General features: G+C 44.1%; 1 protein-coding gene across 1 annotated transcript in view; it reads left to right on the top strand.

The window, feature by feature from the left end:
- MTUS2 (microtubule associated scaffold protein 2) overlaps nucleotides 1-16,688 on the top strand; it is a gene marked incomplete at both ends in the record, with an annotated part of 209,258 nt that overhangs the window by 118,180 nt on the left and 74,390 nt on the right. The window contains one exon of the mRNA XM_082008931.1: nucleotides 6,482-6,643. Within this exon, the coding sequence (XP_081865057.1) occupies nucleotides 6,482-6,643 (162 nt within the window). The remainder of the gene's footprint in view (nucleotides 1-6,481; nucleotides 6,644-16,688) is intronic.

Raw genomic sequence — 16,688 nt, 5'->3', positions numbered from 1 at the left:
CAGGAACCTTCATGGGCAGCTGGAGGTGAAGGAGGAGCCTGCCAGTGCATCTGCACAGAGGTGCTTTTGCAGTTCTTCTGGCTGTGGTCTGCTTTGCAGGGTTTCCACACTTCAGGTGCCCCAGCAGCTCTCTGCGTGGCCAGATCTGAGGGGCCAAAACTGTCCGACAGCAGGTGTCATAGGAGAAAGGTGCTTGGCTTTAGGACTGGAGGGCACGAGGAGAAGGACAGGCATGCAGCAATCTCTCGCAGATTTAAGTGGTAGTGTACAAAAGCCATGACTGATCACATAGCTGTCGTTAACCACCAGTGATGGCACCAAACTTCCCCCCAGCAATGAAGGGGCTGTTGCAGAGGTAGACATCTGCAGAGCAGAGACCAAAAGCCATCTGAAGCTCAGAGAGCTGGCTCCTGTGCTGACAGGTGCTGCAGATTTGGCTCCTTATTTTGGTGGAAGTTATTAATCTCAAAATTCAAAACTCAGGTTTCAGTTTTGAATGCTAAGACGCCTGAAAAATTGGCTTTTACAAAGAAATGTGGGCATGCACAAGCCTCTTCTAAAATAAATGTTATGGAGGTTTATTGCTGAAACACCTTTGTTCGAGCCAAAAAAATGCAATGGGAAAAAATACTTCAAGGTAAATAAGCTAGGTTTAAGCATTGTGTGAGCATCAATCCTTAAGCCTCTTGTTCTGGATGGAAAGGAAACCTGTCATCAGCTTGTCCCTGATGTGTTCCACATTTGTCCTGTTGTATCAGGAAATACCAGGCACTGGCTCTCCACAGAGACAAAAAAAACAGGTTAGCCGGCTAGTAATCTCATCTAGTGTTGTAACATCGTAATAGCATGGTGACCCCTCAGGACTAACGATCACACTGTACCGCTCGGTCAGTAGCGTTGTTTCAGCTTGAGCTACAGACCTGAACGTTCTATTGTGTCTTTTGATAATTACACTGTGAAACATTATATTGGAATATACAGTGTTGAACTTTAAAACAGTAACCCATAAAACAGTGAAATAAAGAGCTCAGCTGACAGGCTGCGGATCTTGTAATCAGTCTCTAAAAATGACTTACCACTTCCCAAGTAAAAATCAGAAATAAAGAGTGGACATTAATTGAAGGATAGGCAAATGTTCCAATTTAGTGAAAAGTGTGCCTTGTGGGTTTTTGTGTTACACATCACCTGATTATTCACAGTCGTTTAGATATTTTCTTTGTCAGATCATTACCCATGACAGTGATTTTAAGTTTCATTTCGTGCTTGTTTTTGTGCTTGAAAACTGGGGCACAGAAGTGCAGCCTAGTAAAACCTGGAGGAATAATACATCCCAATGTTTTGCAGGTGAAAAAAAGTCATTCCAATCTCATTTATCATCAGGTTTTCCTGCTCGCTTTCTCAGTCTGTCTCTGCTATTCCCTTGCTGTGTGAGTTTGAAAAGCGGCTCTACTCCTAAGTTATTTGTAAAGCTCATTGAGTTCTGTGACTGGAAAGTGCTTTAGAAATGCTAAGTGGGCTCGCTGCTGCAACAACTAGACATACCTTCATTGTCATTAAACTTCATGTCAAGTAGTGTCTAAGGATCTTTAAGATGGAAGGGGCTTGCTATTATCCTGGGTAAATGTTTGTGCTTCAGTGAACATTCACGATGCCAGCACATTCCCGGTGTCTCAGGTGTGATTACAGCTGTGGTGGGGAGCTAACAGCTTGTGAAAAAAATACAGAGAAGAAGCAGCCAGCACAGCGAATGCTTGACCTGCTATGAAGAGCTGGAAACTCTCTCCATTTTGATAGGCTTCACATAACACCCCACGGGACAGGGAGCTGCGGAAGCAGCTGAACTTGTGCTTTAGTACTCTTTTGGGATTTGTTTCTCAGCAAAACAGAGACCTTTAGGCATTGTCAGACAAGCTATTTTTCTAGAAAGGATCCAAGTTTTCCAACAGAGAGAGACTTCATTGCCCTCAAGTGCAGGCAGGAAAAGCTGTGGCTGTGGGGCTCCAGAATGCAGCCCTTCCTATCGTTATTTCCTCTCAGAGGAAGACCTGCCCATGCAACGTGGCTTAATTGCAGAATTCCCCTCCACCCATGGTCCCGCTGGTTTTGTAGTTGTATGTAATTCCATACCATATTTCCATGCCTTTTAATAAATTTTGTAAATAATTCCAGAAAAGGAACACATACAAGAGACAAAAACTCCTAGCGACGTATACAAGAGAGCCTTCCTCTTCCAAGGGTGAGGAGCCCCTGAAGCGAGCTGCTGCAGGGCAGGGCCAGATGGTGAAAGGGATGGTGGCAGATATGGAGAGAGGGTGGCTTAAGCCATCTGGGAGCCAGTGGGATTTTGGTCATGATTTTCTTTGAACACGCAGCCTACAATATGTTGCCAGCCCTGACTTCTGCGTGTCTTTACTGGCATAATAGTGTAGGGGACGAATGGGTGCAGCTGGGACTCTCCAAAGTACTTGCAAGTCTTCAAAGTCCTTTTCTTCTTCCCTGCATATTTTTCACAAACAGAAGAGTATGATTCCTTGGGGCTTATAGTGAGGAGGTGATAAAAGTGAGGCTGAAGGCCTTTAGCTCCAGCGGATCATTAATAGTCTGTTAAATACTCTACTGCAAAGTCAGCAGTGTTGCTGTTCATAGAGCACAGAGTCTGCAAAAATACGGGGCATTTTATGTAGGAACACCCAAATGACTTGCCAGGTGCTTCAAAGGCAAGCAAAGAGTCTCCTCGGTTTAGATAAAATGCAAAAGTAGAGGAGTAGGAGGGAAGAGGTACAATACAACAGAGGATGTGATCCCCTGGGAACTGTTCAGGCACTGCACATCTGGTGTTCCTGTACAGGCTTTTACTGAAAAATCAGAACTGATAATCTGGGAGGGGAGATGCTACTGACTCACCTGCTGCAGATAATATTGGAAGGCATTATCTCATGATGGACTGGCAAGTACCATCTGATGAATAATCTGTCTGATTTTCTTTCAAGAAGTGACTTCCTTCAAGTAAATGAAAACTTTTATTTTCCTCTTAGATCATGAAGAATATGCATTTTCTTGGATCTTAAATTTCATTTCTTCTTTGAGTGCTATTTGAAAAGAAAAGTGTAATCCATCACCATGTGTAGCAAGGTGGAGCAGCTGTCCTTGTGATATCCATGGAAGCAGCAAATATATGCTTTTGGGGGCATATTATACATGCACATGTTGTTGTACTCCACTGTCTTTCTGAACTCCATCTCTGAGTGAACAGCAAAGTGGCAGATATTGTTTCTTATGCTAAATATTGACCTTATCTCAGCAAATCCTGGATATATTGATATTGCTGTTGTGGTGAATTGACCTTGGCTGGCTACCAGACACCCACCCAGCTGCTCTCTCACTACCCCTCCTCAACAGGATGGGGAAGAAAATATGGTGAAAAAGCTCATGTGTAGAGATAAAGACAGGGAGGTCACTTAGCAATTACTGTCACAGGCAAAACAGACTCGACTTGGGGGAAAATATTTTATATATTTCCAATTAAAATAGAGTTGAATGGTGAGACAAAAAAACTAAAACAGCTTTTCCCCCACCCCTTTTTCCCAGGCTCAACTTCACTTCTTCCTTCCCAACTCCTCTACCTCCCCCATCCTACCTCCCCACTGAGCAGGCGGGATGGGGAATGGAGTTGCGGTCAGTCCATAATAATTCCTCTCTACCACTTCTTCCTCTTCACACTTTTCCCTGCTCCAGTGTGGGTCCTTCCCAGCAGCTCCTGTCCTGTGCGATAAACCTGCTCCAGCACGGGCTCCTCTCCAGGGGCCACAGCTCCTGGCAGGAGCCTGCTCCTGTGAGGGCTCTCCACATGCTGCAGCGTCCTTCAGGGCATGTCTACCTTCTCCGGTGTGGGGTGTGCCCCATGGGCTGCAGTGTGGATATCTGCTCCGCTGTGGTCCTCTCCACAAGCTGCAGGGAAATACCTGCTTCACCATGGTCTTCTGGGAAGATGGGAATACCTTCATGGGAATACCTCCTCCCCCTGCTGCTTCTCTGACCCTGGTGCTTGCAGGGTTGTCTCTCACACTCTTTTGCTTACTCCTCACACAGGACTGTGTTTTGCCCTTTCTTAAATACATTTTCCCAGAGGTGCCTCCAGCTTGGTTGGTGACCCCAGCTGTGTCGTGCGGTGGGCCCGTTGGAGACGGCTGGAGCCAGCTGGATGGCAGCCCCGTCCTCTTCTGCCGCAGGCCACCCCTGCAGCCCCCCAACACCTTGCCACAGACACCCAGTACAGCGATGCAGCTTGTCTCCCTGAGTCCATTTCTTATTAAAAGATCAAACGCTGAATCGCTTTTTCTTCTTGCTTTTTTTCTCCTGAGGGGGTTTGTCCAGCCATGGCACAAGGGGCATGGCTGCTGTCCCCAGGCACCGGGCATTTCTGCTTCAGGGGACCTGTTTGTCAGCTGTCCCACCCACTCAATTCTGTAATTAGCAGACCTCTTGTGCTGTGTTTTAGACAGTAAAAATGTTCGTAGCTGGCGGCACCTCATCTTCAATACCTAGAAAAGCTTTTAAACTTTTTTTTTTTTAAAAGCGGTTATGTAACTCCCCTGGACATCTCTTTCTTCAACGCGGGAATTGCTTCTGTTTGGCCCGATTTGTGAGTTGAAACGTTCTTCATATATTTCACAATAGACAATAAATGGTTTCCATTAAAGAGCACTTGAACAGCATTTCTCTGCAAAGAACAGGAATAATTTCCTCTGCAAGGTTAGTGTTTCTACAACTGAAACTTTTAAACAAATATCTGAAAGAAAAAAAATTCTGCAAGCGGTGCTACCCGAACTGACTGGGTGAGCACATATCTGAGACCACTTCAGGAGTAACTTCGGGAGCATGATGCAGAAGAACTGAGGTGGACACGCATGCTGTAACACAGTAGAGGTGTCCTCATGCACAGCTGCAAAGGAGACCAGCCCAGACGTTCTGCTGATGTGACTTTACTGAAGTCAGCAGTGTTTTTTCAGCGGATAATGCAGCATGTAAGCTTAAATGTTTGTTACACAGGTGAAAAATCTGTGTAGTTTGGATATAAAACAACGACCTGATGTACTGAGGGTTGTTACGTGCACAGCAGTGTAAAGAGGACAAATGCTTCAAGTTTTCCTGCTCCTGCACAGTGTACAGTAGCCTGTTTTGTTTGAATTTTTAATGTGGCTTATTATTTCAACAAAGGTCAAATGTGCCTGTAGAAGTCCATGTATACCACAGATATTCACTTTAAATTAAGACCTATATGGAAGCAGCTTTAAAGGCACAGCAAAACTTAACGCAGTGTTGTCAGGGACAAAAGATATATTCTTCCTTTCTCAGAAAAGAGGATTTTATTTTCCAACCTGCACTTTTTTCTAGTAGATTTTCAGTAAGAAAAGCAAAAAAAAAATCTCTCATTTACTTGCACACATTTAAGAAGCCTACATCTTAAAAATACTGGAGACTTGGACTTGCCAATCATTAAAATAATGTTATCATTTTCCTGAAGGCAGTACCTAAATAGTATTATATTGTATTATATCTTTTTAAAATAATGGAAATAAAAATTATAGCCCTTTTCTGAAATTCTGTGTATTTCTTGACACTATCTCCACTCATTTTTTCAAACAAAATGTTCATCCTTCTGCAAATGTTCAAGTCCAGATGGGATGCAGTCTTTTGCTGCTCTTAGGCTTTCTATTCAATAGATAAAGAAGGAAATCCAACTTTGCCTTCTTCAAATGTTAAGAAAAGATTGATTCCCTTATATCTACAAGGAGCCTAGGATGTCATTATTCCCTAGATGGCAAAGGCAGGAGGAAACCAAACCCATTAGAGGTTTTGAAAGAGGTCAACATAAACAGGAATCCTTGGCAACCTAAGATTCATTATGAGAATATGATTGAAGTGGATGTGAGAGTTAAGGCAGAATTTTTTTTTTGTTTTTTCATCTTACTGTTCAAATGTCTGAGTGTGGTCTGAGGGACTGCTTGTGGGAAATCCCTCCTGAGTAGGAGAATTTGGTGCTTTGCACCACTGAGCCCTGCTATTCCCCCTCTACTCTGACAACCAGAACTCCAAGGTGTTAGGATGAGTGTATAGAGTGGCTCCTGTAGCAGCTACAGAGCCAGAAGTAACTCATCCACCCAGATATTTAGAAATTCCTTGGTTTGTTTTTAAGCCTTGCAGCCAGATACCTTTAGGGAACTAGCCCTAAAGCAGGTGTTAAGTTCTTGTTGGAGTCAGACTCCAACAGCTGCCAAGACTCGGCATTTAAGTAAGTTGCTGGGAACTCTTTATTTCTAGATAACCATTTGTATTGGAGAAAGTCCATGTAACTTAGCCCAAGTTGCAATGAGAATATGTCTTTGTAGATTATAATTGCTGATACAAGCTCAGTCTGTAGGCCACAGTTCACATACATTTTTTATGAACTTATAATTAGAGCAATTTTTGTCTCCTGCAGGTTCCAGCTTTGGAAATGAAGAGCAAACCACTCCTAAAGCATCCGCACTTTCTAAAGACATCCCCAAGGGGAGCAGTAAGAGCACGACGCAGGCATCGAGCAGCACAGCGACTCCACGCAGGAGCTTACTTCCAGCCCCAAAAACTGCCACAGCACCTGCTGGTAAGTGCTCCAAACTTGTGTTCTAGAAACACCATCTTCATTAGGCCAAGAAATGCAGAAACCTTGTTATTTGAAACCATTAAAATGCTATTTTACTGTTTACTCGATTAATATTCATGCCATTCTTGGGCACATTGCCAATGTGCTGATTTGGACTCTATTTGCTGTATTCTCTTTGAAACACAGTCAACAACACAATTATAGCCTCATTTTGTGAACTCTGTCTGAAGTTGAAGGCATTTAGTGTCCCTAACAACACATGGCCAGAGATTTAGTGTATATATTATTGGTTCTCACCAAACAACTTTTTGAAAACATTGCATTGCTTTAGAGAACAACACATTCTTTTGAGCAGATAATTTATTGCTAGTTATGCTTATGAGGATGAGAATACTTCCCTCTAAGTTTAAGCAATTTGTGGTGTTTTCACTCAGAGAGGGAGAAGGAGGAAAAGAAATAAAGCAAAAAAACCCCTAGTTTTGTTTCAAAATTGTTTCTTTACCTAAGCCCTCTTTCAGCTTGATCCAGCTATGACTCAAATCAGCCAGAAATAATTTGTAGCATCTCACACAGAAAATTTTACAGTTTTCTGCCAAATGCGTTTTTTGTTGAAAAATATGTGCATCTCTCCACTATCTCCTGCTCACACTTGTTTCATGCTGCCCCTTCTCTAGACTGGCACTTGGATATGTTGTATGAAATCCAGGTTCCCCTTGGCAAGGATGTGTAGGGGTGTATCCTCTTCAGTAGGACTCACCACTTCTGAGAGGGTAAGGAGCAGTTCATGCTGCCTGCCCTTGAGAGCTGCTAACGCTGGCCCATCCCGCCTGCCCACTCAGTGGGGAGTGATGAGGGTACCTGTGATGGTGAACATCTATTACACACTCAGCACTGCCAATGTAGAGACTCAAGTTAGGGTGTAATGGATGAGTTAGGGCTCTTCATTGTGATGTGCAGGCAGGGTCAATATGATTATTGGTCGTAATTATAAAATAAGTTTAAAAGCATGGCTGTAGACACCTTCTCCCCTGGTTACAGATGACATCTCATCCCACGAGGCTTCAGGCACTTTCTTACCCACTAGTAGACAATGTTCCCCTGCCCTGTTCCAGCCCCTGTTTGTCCCATCACCTTTCTGTTTAATGTGGTCCCGGCACCTACCTTTCTGCACTGCCATGGCCCCTGGACATCCATCAACCAAGACCTCACAGGCCCCTGAGGAGCCTCGTAAAAGGCATGAAGTTCCTCAGGGCCCAAGGGATACTGCTATAACCACAGCAAGCTCTTGCACACCACAGTCTCTATGTGCCTCCATGTTCATTCCTGCTTCCTCACGCCCCAGGAGATCCTCAAAGCCCCTCAAGGGAAAGGAACATTAGTGATCATTTGAAAACAACAGACATTTTTAAAGCCATATCTGGAGGAACTTACTGGTGAGAAGCCTGTGCCTGAACTGGTCATTGAACTCTTGCATGTGGTTACCAAGGTCAATATTGCATCTTCTAATGTGGAGGGGAAGGGATAATATGGTTTCAAGATTTTTATTCCTGGAAAGCACTTCATAGATCACGAAGACAATGGGGTGCATGAGGTGTAACATAGTATTTTAGTGAGTGAAACATACTCCACCGTGTTTGAATGTCAGGAGTGAAATATGAATTTATTTAACTTAAACAGTACCTGGATTCATTCCACAGATGTTCTGACACAAAATTACTCTCCAAAGCCAGCATGTTTTTCAGAGAGCGTTTCTATTGCTGCTAGCAAGCTGGAACCTTGGGGCTGCAAGAACCTGGACGTGCCTGAATCTTTCTTTACTCCCACAGTTTTCATGGCTATACAGATTTTCTCGTAGAAACAACCCCTAGTTCCGCTTTCATGAATCCTTCCTTGCTTTTCCATTGCCTTGTTTTCCCATTTCTATTGTGTCCTCTCTCTTATGATTCTCCTTCAGGTTTGATTTTTAATTTTTAAATGCTTTTCTACTTCTGTCCCTAAAATATTGTAGCTTCATATCTGCTTGTTTAGAGACAACACTATGCAGAAAGACAAATCAGACTTTTTCCACCACCATTTTTCTTTATAGAGACAGTTTGGATAGGCCACTTCATAGTCTTAAGTAAAGAGTTGCTTATGTCTGTACAGAATACAGTATTTCTTATAAGCCCCCTTTCAGTACTTAAAGGGGACTTATATGAAAAATGGGGACAGACTTTTTAGCAGGGCCTGTAATGATAGGACATGGGGTAATGGTTTTATACTAAAAGAGGGTAGATTTCAACTAGATAAAAGGGAGAAAATTTTGACCATGAGGGTGGTGAACCACTGGCACACGTTTCCCAGAGAGGTGGTATATGCTTCATCCCTGGAAACATTCAAGGTCAGGTTGGACGGGGCTCTGAGCAACATGATCGAGTTGAAGTTGTCCCTGCTCATTGCAGGGGGGTTGGACTAGATGACCTTCAAAGGCCCCTTCCAAGCCAAACTATTCTATAACTCTATGATTCTATGAATAATAAGGATTAAAAAAAAAGAGAGAGCTTCAGTAAGACTGTAGAAATTCCATCAAGTTCAGATTGGATCTAACAGTTTAGATTCCAAAGTAAAGAACTTTGCGTACATCACCAGCCTTATGCAGTTTAATTCAACAGAGTGTTTCATCTTTATGTAAGTCCTGCTGGGTTTGATAACACACACTGCAAATGAAACTGGGAAGGAAAAATCAGTGCAAAATATGAGACAAAGACTTTAGGCATTACTAGTTCTGGTCAGCCAGTTTCAAGACTGGTGGGTTGACCTTTGCTGGATGCCAGGCATCCACCAAGCTGCTCTATCAGTCCCCCTGCTCAACTGGACAGGGGGAGAAAAATATGATGAAAGGCTCATGGGCCAAGACAAAGGCAGGGAGAGAACACTCACCAATTATCATCACGAGAAAACAGACTCTACCTGGGGAAATTAATTTAATTTATTGCAAATCAAATCAGAGTACGGTATTGAGAACTAAAACGAAATCTTAAAACACCTTCCCCCTACCCCGTCTTTCTTCCTGGTTTCAACTTCACTCCTGATTTCTTTACCTCCTCCCTTCCAGCAGCACAGGGGGACGGGGAATGGGGGTTGCGGTGAGTTCATCAACATGTTGTCTCTGCTGCTCCTTCCTCCTCAATGGGAGGACTCCTCACACTCTTCCCATGGGGTCCCGCCCATGGGAGCCAGTCCTCCATGAACTTGTCCAATGTGAGTCCTTGCCATGGGATCACAAGCCCTGCCAGAAAACCTGTTCCACCATGGGCTCCTCTCTCCACAGGGTCACAGGTCCTGCCAGGAGCCTACTCTGGCTTGAGCTTTCCACGGGGTCACAGCCTCCTTTGAGTATATCCACCTGCTCTGGCATGGGCCCCTCCGTGGGCTGCAGGGGAGTATCTGCACCACCATTAACCTCTATGGGCTGCAAGGGGACAAGCTGCCTCACCATGGTCTTCACCATGGGCTTCAGGGGAATCTCTGCTCCAGCACCTGGAGCCCCTCCTCCTCCTCCTTCTTCACTGGCCTTGGTGTCTGCAGAGCTGTTTCTCTCACATGTTCTCACTCCTCTCTTCTGGCTGCAGTTGCGCAGCAGTTTTTCCCTGTCTTAACTCTGTTCCCCCAGAGATGCTACCACTGTCACTGACTGGCTTGGCCTTGGCCAGTGGTGGGTCCGTCTTGGAGCTGGCTGGCATTGGCTCTATCGGACATGGGGGGAAGCTTTTGGCATCTCACAGAAGCCAGCCCTGCAGCCCCCCTGGTACCAAAACCTTGCCATGCAAACCCAATACACCTGGTTAACTTAACACTTGCATAAAAGGACTTACCGCTGTAATCAGTGGCTTGGAGAACCTGGCAGGGAAGATGAAGCTGAAACCGTTCGCCCTAGGTAGTCCAGATAAGTGAAAGTCAAGGGGGCAGGATGTGGTCTTTTGTCCAACAGTCAGGAGTGACTGTGTCTTACTGTCAGAAAACTGTTTACTTCCATCATCTGCACTCACGAATTGGGGAACGAACCAATGTATGAACAGAATATAGGGATAAAAGGTGGTACCAATTTTTTTTGTTTCCTTTTCAAGTTTTATTCCTTTTTGGTTTTTTTTCTTTTCTTTTGAGCTTCCTTTCCTCTCTTCTGGTCCCTAGCTAGATTATCTTATTTCAGGCTACAGCAGTATTTGACTAGTACCAGATTTGCCCCTAGACATCTCTAGCAAAGCCTTTCTTTTCCAGCTAGTGGCATTGGCATGATAAGCTTTAAAGGGCTATTTCAGGTTTCTGGAAAAGAGCTTTTCCATCCTCCAGGGTTCTTTTGTCACAGGCAAGAAGACCGTTAGAAATGCTGGGTCTTTTACCACTTATGCAGCCTGGCACAAGCGAGTCCTTGCCAGGGAGGTTTCAGTATTGGAGCACTGCAATGAGCTGGAACTGTGGTGTTTGATATGCAGTCATGCTAATGTGGAGGTGCAAAATCTAGCATAGGCAGGACTAATTGGATTGTTCAGGCTGTCACCTCTGCGTTTGCACAGGTTCCAAATCCCAGACCCACACAGGAGAGCAGAAATTACAACTTAATGCAAAACTATATTGATCAAGCAATGGGTTTCCAGAAAGAGGATAATGTTTTCAATTGCATCAGGGCGTAAAGGCTGAAGGGGAAAAGAATTACTGAGGCTGGTGGAAAGCTAAAGCTGACTTTTAATTTGGGGCTTTAATCTATGAAATTATTTAATCTATGAAATGAAAGACTATTTTTTTGCTGAATTTTACTACCTCTGGAGACAAAACTGAGATATAAAAGTCCATACAGAATTTGGATTGTTATGAGAAATTCTCCCATTTTTTTTCCTTGCAAACAACCTTCATTTGCTCATTGTCCTGAGGTTGTCAGTAGATGTTTTCTACGTCATTAGTCAGTCTCGGTGTAGTTTCCTTCAGAGTGTTTGTTATTGTCTTTGAATGACCCTCCAGTAACCTTGGGTATGTCTGCTTCTGTGGGGGCACACAAGTGGAAACTCCTTGCCTGTGCTTCAAGCTGGCCATAAGTGAAGTTGTGAGTTGAGAGCCATAAAGAGCTGTTGATGCCACGCTGTGTCTGAGTTAGTAGGCAGTGGAGACAGAGCGATATAGCCTCTGAATTGTATTTACTTCCCTCCAGGCTGTGTAGAGTGCAGTGTCCAGCCCTTGTGTCTGTGGGTGCATGGGTCCATAGGGGTGTTGCAGTTGTTATACACAACTGACAGAAGAAAAAACCCCTACATTAGTCCAATGCTCTGGTTTACTTTTTGTATGAGCCAAGGTAGCAGCAGAGGTATCTGTGGTCAAGTCATGACTCTTTTAATAAAATGGTGCTATGGTTCCTCACAATGCCAAGTATGTGATGGAAGCAAAGGTTGAAATAAATCAAAGCAAAGATAAAGACAAGGGTTTTTAGCAAGTCTAATTCCTGCCTCTCGTGAAATAATATATGAATGCTGTCTGTAGATCCCAATGTGATAGGGAGGCCTATAGAATGTAAAATCTTCTGTTTGGTTATCCTTTGGACAGTTTTGCACATATTTTAAATGATGAAGCACGAAACCATCTTTTTAAACTTGAACTCTCTGTTAAATCCGAGGGAAGATGCTGCAGATCAAATTAAGCAAGTGGGGAAAGGGCAGCGAAGCATCCGTATTGCTTTGGGCTTTCTGATCCCAGGCAAACAAAGGCATCTAATAAAAGTGCTTTAAAATTGTGTCGGATGCCATATTTTAGATACGGCAGAGAAAATGCATGGTTGTGCTGAAAAGGCCAATCTCCAAAAGGATGTGCTGCAGTAGACAGAGGATGTAAATGTTAAAAGTCCACACGTACAGCCACTGTAAAAGGTCTGCTTGTAGTGCTGTTGCAAAGTGGAAAGAACAATCATTGGCACAGGCTACCAGTTTATGCTGGGCAAGTCTGGCCTTATTGCTGGACATCACAAGGCAGGAGATGGATAACAATAAGGGAGCAGAGAAGTAAAATCAGTGTTTAAAAAATGTTTGAAGGTATACTAAAAAGTAATCCCCCCCTCCACCTTGGGTCCCTGACACTGGCATGTCACAGAGATGATTAATGACATGCTTGGGGAGGCAGCCAGCCTCATCGTTGCAACAGCAACACTGAAGAAACCTTTGCTAGTGCTCTGAACTGAAGGGGTGCAATGTTTTGAGAACAGCGGAATGCATACATTGCTAATATTCTTCCAAACTATCACATAATGGCAATTGCATGCACAGACACACCGAAGGACAGAAGAGCATGGTGGGGCACATGTCTGTCCTCCATTTCAGCCCAGTTTCTCCATAGCTGAGCTGGCAGCAGCCCAGCCCCACCGTGGAGTCACGGTTGGAAGAAATGAAACCACCACAATTTCCTGTTCCTTTTTCAGCCCATGCCAGAAGACAAGACACTGCACAGAGGCTGTGACCAAGGAGGGAGGGGTGATCTCTGCCATGGGTGGAAGTTATTAGCTGGGGGTGAGAGATGCGTATCTTGGCACCATGTACTCCTCCTTGTGGGTGGGAGGAAATCCCTGCCTCCAGCTGGAAGGACTTACGTCACAAACCAACACGATCCTGCAAGTGAGGTGTATTTTTCCGTAAGAAAAAGTGAATCAATAACATGACCTGCGGGGTGAATTTTGCATTTGGGGAAGAAGCCACCAGCCTTGTTCAGTCAAAGTCAGAAGGCCAGGCTGTCCCATGAGCAGCGCTACTGGAGTCAGCCATGTAGTAAAGCTTTTGAAAAACAGGGAAACCACAATGATTCCTTCTATATGTTCTGTGTATTTGGAGAACGATGTGATATATATTCGATGTATAATACTCCTAGCAATCACCTACTAGTAATTGCTGTTGGGCTTGATGTTGCATATGTGTTATAAACACGTGATGCATCTGTCAAACGCCCTGGGCAAGACATCGCCGTTACTAAAGTGCTTAGAACACTCCACAGTTACAGCTAAAGTGCACAGACACTATATGTATTGTATACAGGATCTTTTACAAAAGTGAAAGGGGGAGAGAGTATTTCACAAAGAGGATGGCAGTCATTTAAATATAAAGAATAGTTCTGAAAGAGTGGAATATCAGGTGATGTAGGAATTGCATTTGTATTTCAGAGATGTACATCATTTTAACTATGTATGAATAAGAAATTAATTCACAAAGGAACATATCTAGCTATGTTAATGAGTGGAATATAACAAAGAAAAACCACACGAAAACTTTCATGTGTTAGATGTTACCTGAGAAGACCACCTGTGCTGTAAATTCTTATTAAAAAAAACAACAAAGACGACTGCTCAAGAGAGATTATACTCCTGATATTTCACTAAAAGTGCTTGTCAAATAAATTGGACTACAGCATATAAATCATGTTTAATTAATGAAAATGGACTCCTATAGCGGCTGCTATGCAGTGATTCAGATGATAAAATATTCTGGCATGGGATAATAGCAGTTGAAGATCATTGTCATGCAAATTGTCTTGAAGACATCAACTGATTGCTTTTTGACAGTCTTTGGAAAGAATGCACTTGATTACTTTTCAGTGTGTTGCACAGCCCTTTTTGTGTGTTGTTAAACCTTTCATATTTGCATACCTGTCAACGTACAGAAAATGCAGGGAAAAAAGCATACATGAATAGAAAGACTGAGACAGGTCCTTTAAATTCCCTTAAACATATTTGGTGATTTGAGAAGTACAATGATAACCTAAGTATTATTTACCATTTCTATTATTGTTTCATATTTTGTTTAAAGTCAGGTGAAAGCAGCTTTCTGTCAAGAACTCTGCAGCTAAGATCCACCTCTGAAAAGACATATAAGCTTCCTCTTTCAATAGCTGTTGATAAAAATATGTGATCTTTGAGGCACACATATACTGAATTTTCTGTTTTAAATTTCTCTGAGAATGTGGGAATATCTGCAGAAGACAATGTTCAGAGACAGCAGATTAACAACTTCCCCCTGCCCCCCAGGGAATTTGTTTTACACACCCCTTAGCCCTGACTCAGCCCCAAGCCAGGTGCAGAACCCTGCACTTGGCCTTGTTGAACCTCAGGAGGTTCACATGGGCCCATTCCTCAAGCTTGTCCAGGTCCCTCTGGATGGCATTCTGTCCCTCGGGCATGTCAACTTGATGTCATCTGCAAGCTTGCTGAGGGTGCACTTGATCTCACTGTGTATGTCATTGATGGAGATATTAAAGAGTACTGGTCCCAATACAGACCCCTGAGTGACACCACTCGTTACCAATTTCCCTCTGGACATAAAAAAATGGATGCCTAAAAAAACCTCAGCATAACACATCACAGCAAGTAGTAATCCAAGAAGAACACGTCTGTACTGTGCAATGGAAAGGGGATCCAGACGGGCAGCAATTCCTGAGCTGGTGCTGAGAGTCACAGGTCCAGAGAGTCACAAAGTACAGTACCGTGCAGGCATACCTGCTTAGATCCAGAAGTATAGTGCCTTCACCCAGTGTTGCAATCAGGTGATTAAAATTAAATTGCTTTAGACCTAGGTTATTTCCTACGAAGCGTTGGTTTCCTCTGCTCCAGGCTTCCAATCCTGGAGGGGGCTCACACAGACCAAGCCTGTGAGTGACATGTTCTCCATATGAAATCATGCCGGTAGCCACTCAACAGTATGAGTGTGGCCTGATAACTCTTCCTGCAATTCCCTTCTCATAGCCAGATTCTTCTGTGATTATCTGGGAAAAAGTCCTAGAGTATCTCAGCTTGCTGCAGATCTCAGACAGACAATGAGGTGTGTGGAAAACTGGCTAGACCATCAGGCTCAGGATGTTGTGATCAGAGGTACGAAGTCCAGCTGGGAGACTTTGGGATCCATTAGGGATTGATACTGGGCAAGTACTGCTTAGCATCTTAATTAAAATCTTGAAAAGTGGGATAGAGCACTCCCACAGCAAGCTCACAGATGATAGAAAATCACGGAGAATTGGTCAGTAGGCTGGGCTGCAGCAGACTTGCAGTTCAGAGGGACTTTGCCAGGCTGGAGAAACGAGCCTGCAGGAACCTCATGAAGTTCAAAAAGGCAAACGCAAAGTCGTGCCCCTTGGGGGAATAACTCCATGCAACAGGAGAGGCTGGGGCCAGCTGGCTGGGAAGCAGCTCTGCCGAAAGGCCCTGTTTGGGGGTCCTGCTAGACAGCAAGTTGAACCTAAGCCTACAATGTGCTCTTGCAGCAAGAAAGACTAGCTGCATACTGGGCTACATTAGCAAGAGTGTGGCCTGCAGCTTCAGTGGTCTTACCCCTTTATTCAGCACTTGTGTGGCCACTCACAACTGCGTCCCGTTTTGGGAATTCCAGGACAAGAACAATGTGACATACTGGAGTGAGAGCAGCAGAGGGTCACCAGGATGGTCAAGGGACTGGGGCACATGACAGGACAGGTCAGGAGGAGAGGCTGGGAGAGCTGGGGTTGTTCAGAGAAGGCAAAGGGAAACCTTATCGCAGTCTTCAGTTATCTGATGGGAAGATACAGAGAGAACAAAGCCCGACACTTCTCAGAGGTGCACAGTCACAGGGCAAGAGACACCAAACACAGTTGGAACACAGGAAATTCTGTTTGATCACCTGTGAACGTGGTTGTCATTTGATCAGCTGTGAAGGTGGTCAAACACTAGAGCAGATTGTCTAGAGAGGTTGTGAATCCTCCATCATTAGAGATACCTATAACATAGCTGGACAAAGCCCTGTGCAACCTGTCCTAGTGCGACCCATTCTGAACAGGAGGCTGGACCAGGGAACTTCAGAGATCCCTCCCAACATAGCTGATGTGCAATTCTATGTGCCATGAACATCTTAGATGAATAAATGTGCCACCATTGTGGCACATGTTGTTTTTTTAGTGCTATGACCTCTTTTGCACATTCAGGCAGAGTAACTCATGAGCAGAAACGTCTAGCTAAAGGGTTAGGTCAGTGCTGGGGAGCTGAGTGCATGGCTACCACAAAGGCAATGGGACTTGC

The sequence above is a fragment of the Phaethon aethereus genome, assembly GCF_964289735.1.
Source record: "Phaethon aethereus genome assembly, chromosome: 1".
Lineage (NCBI taxonomy): Eukaryota > Metazoa > Chordata > Aves > Phaethontiformes > Phaethontidae > Phaethon > Phaethon aethereus.
Note: the sequence above shows the minus strand (reverse complement) of the source record. Positions and strands in the feature narration are given on the sequence as shown.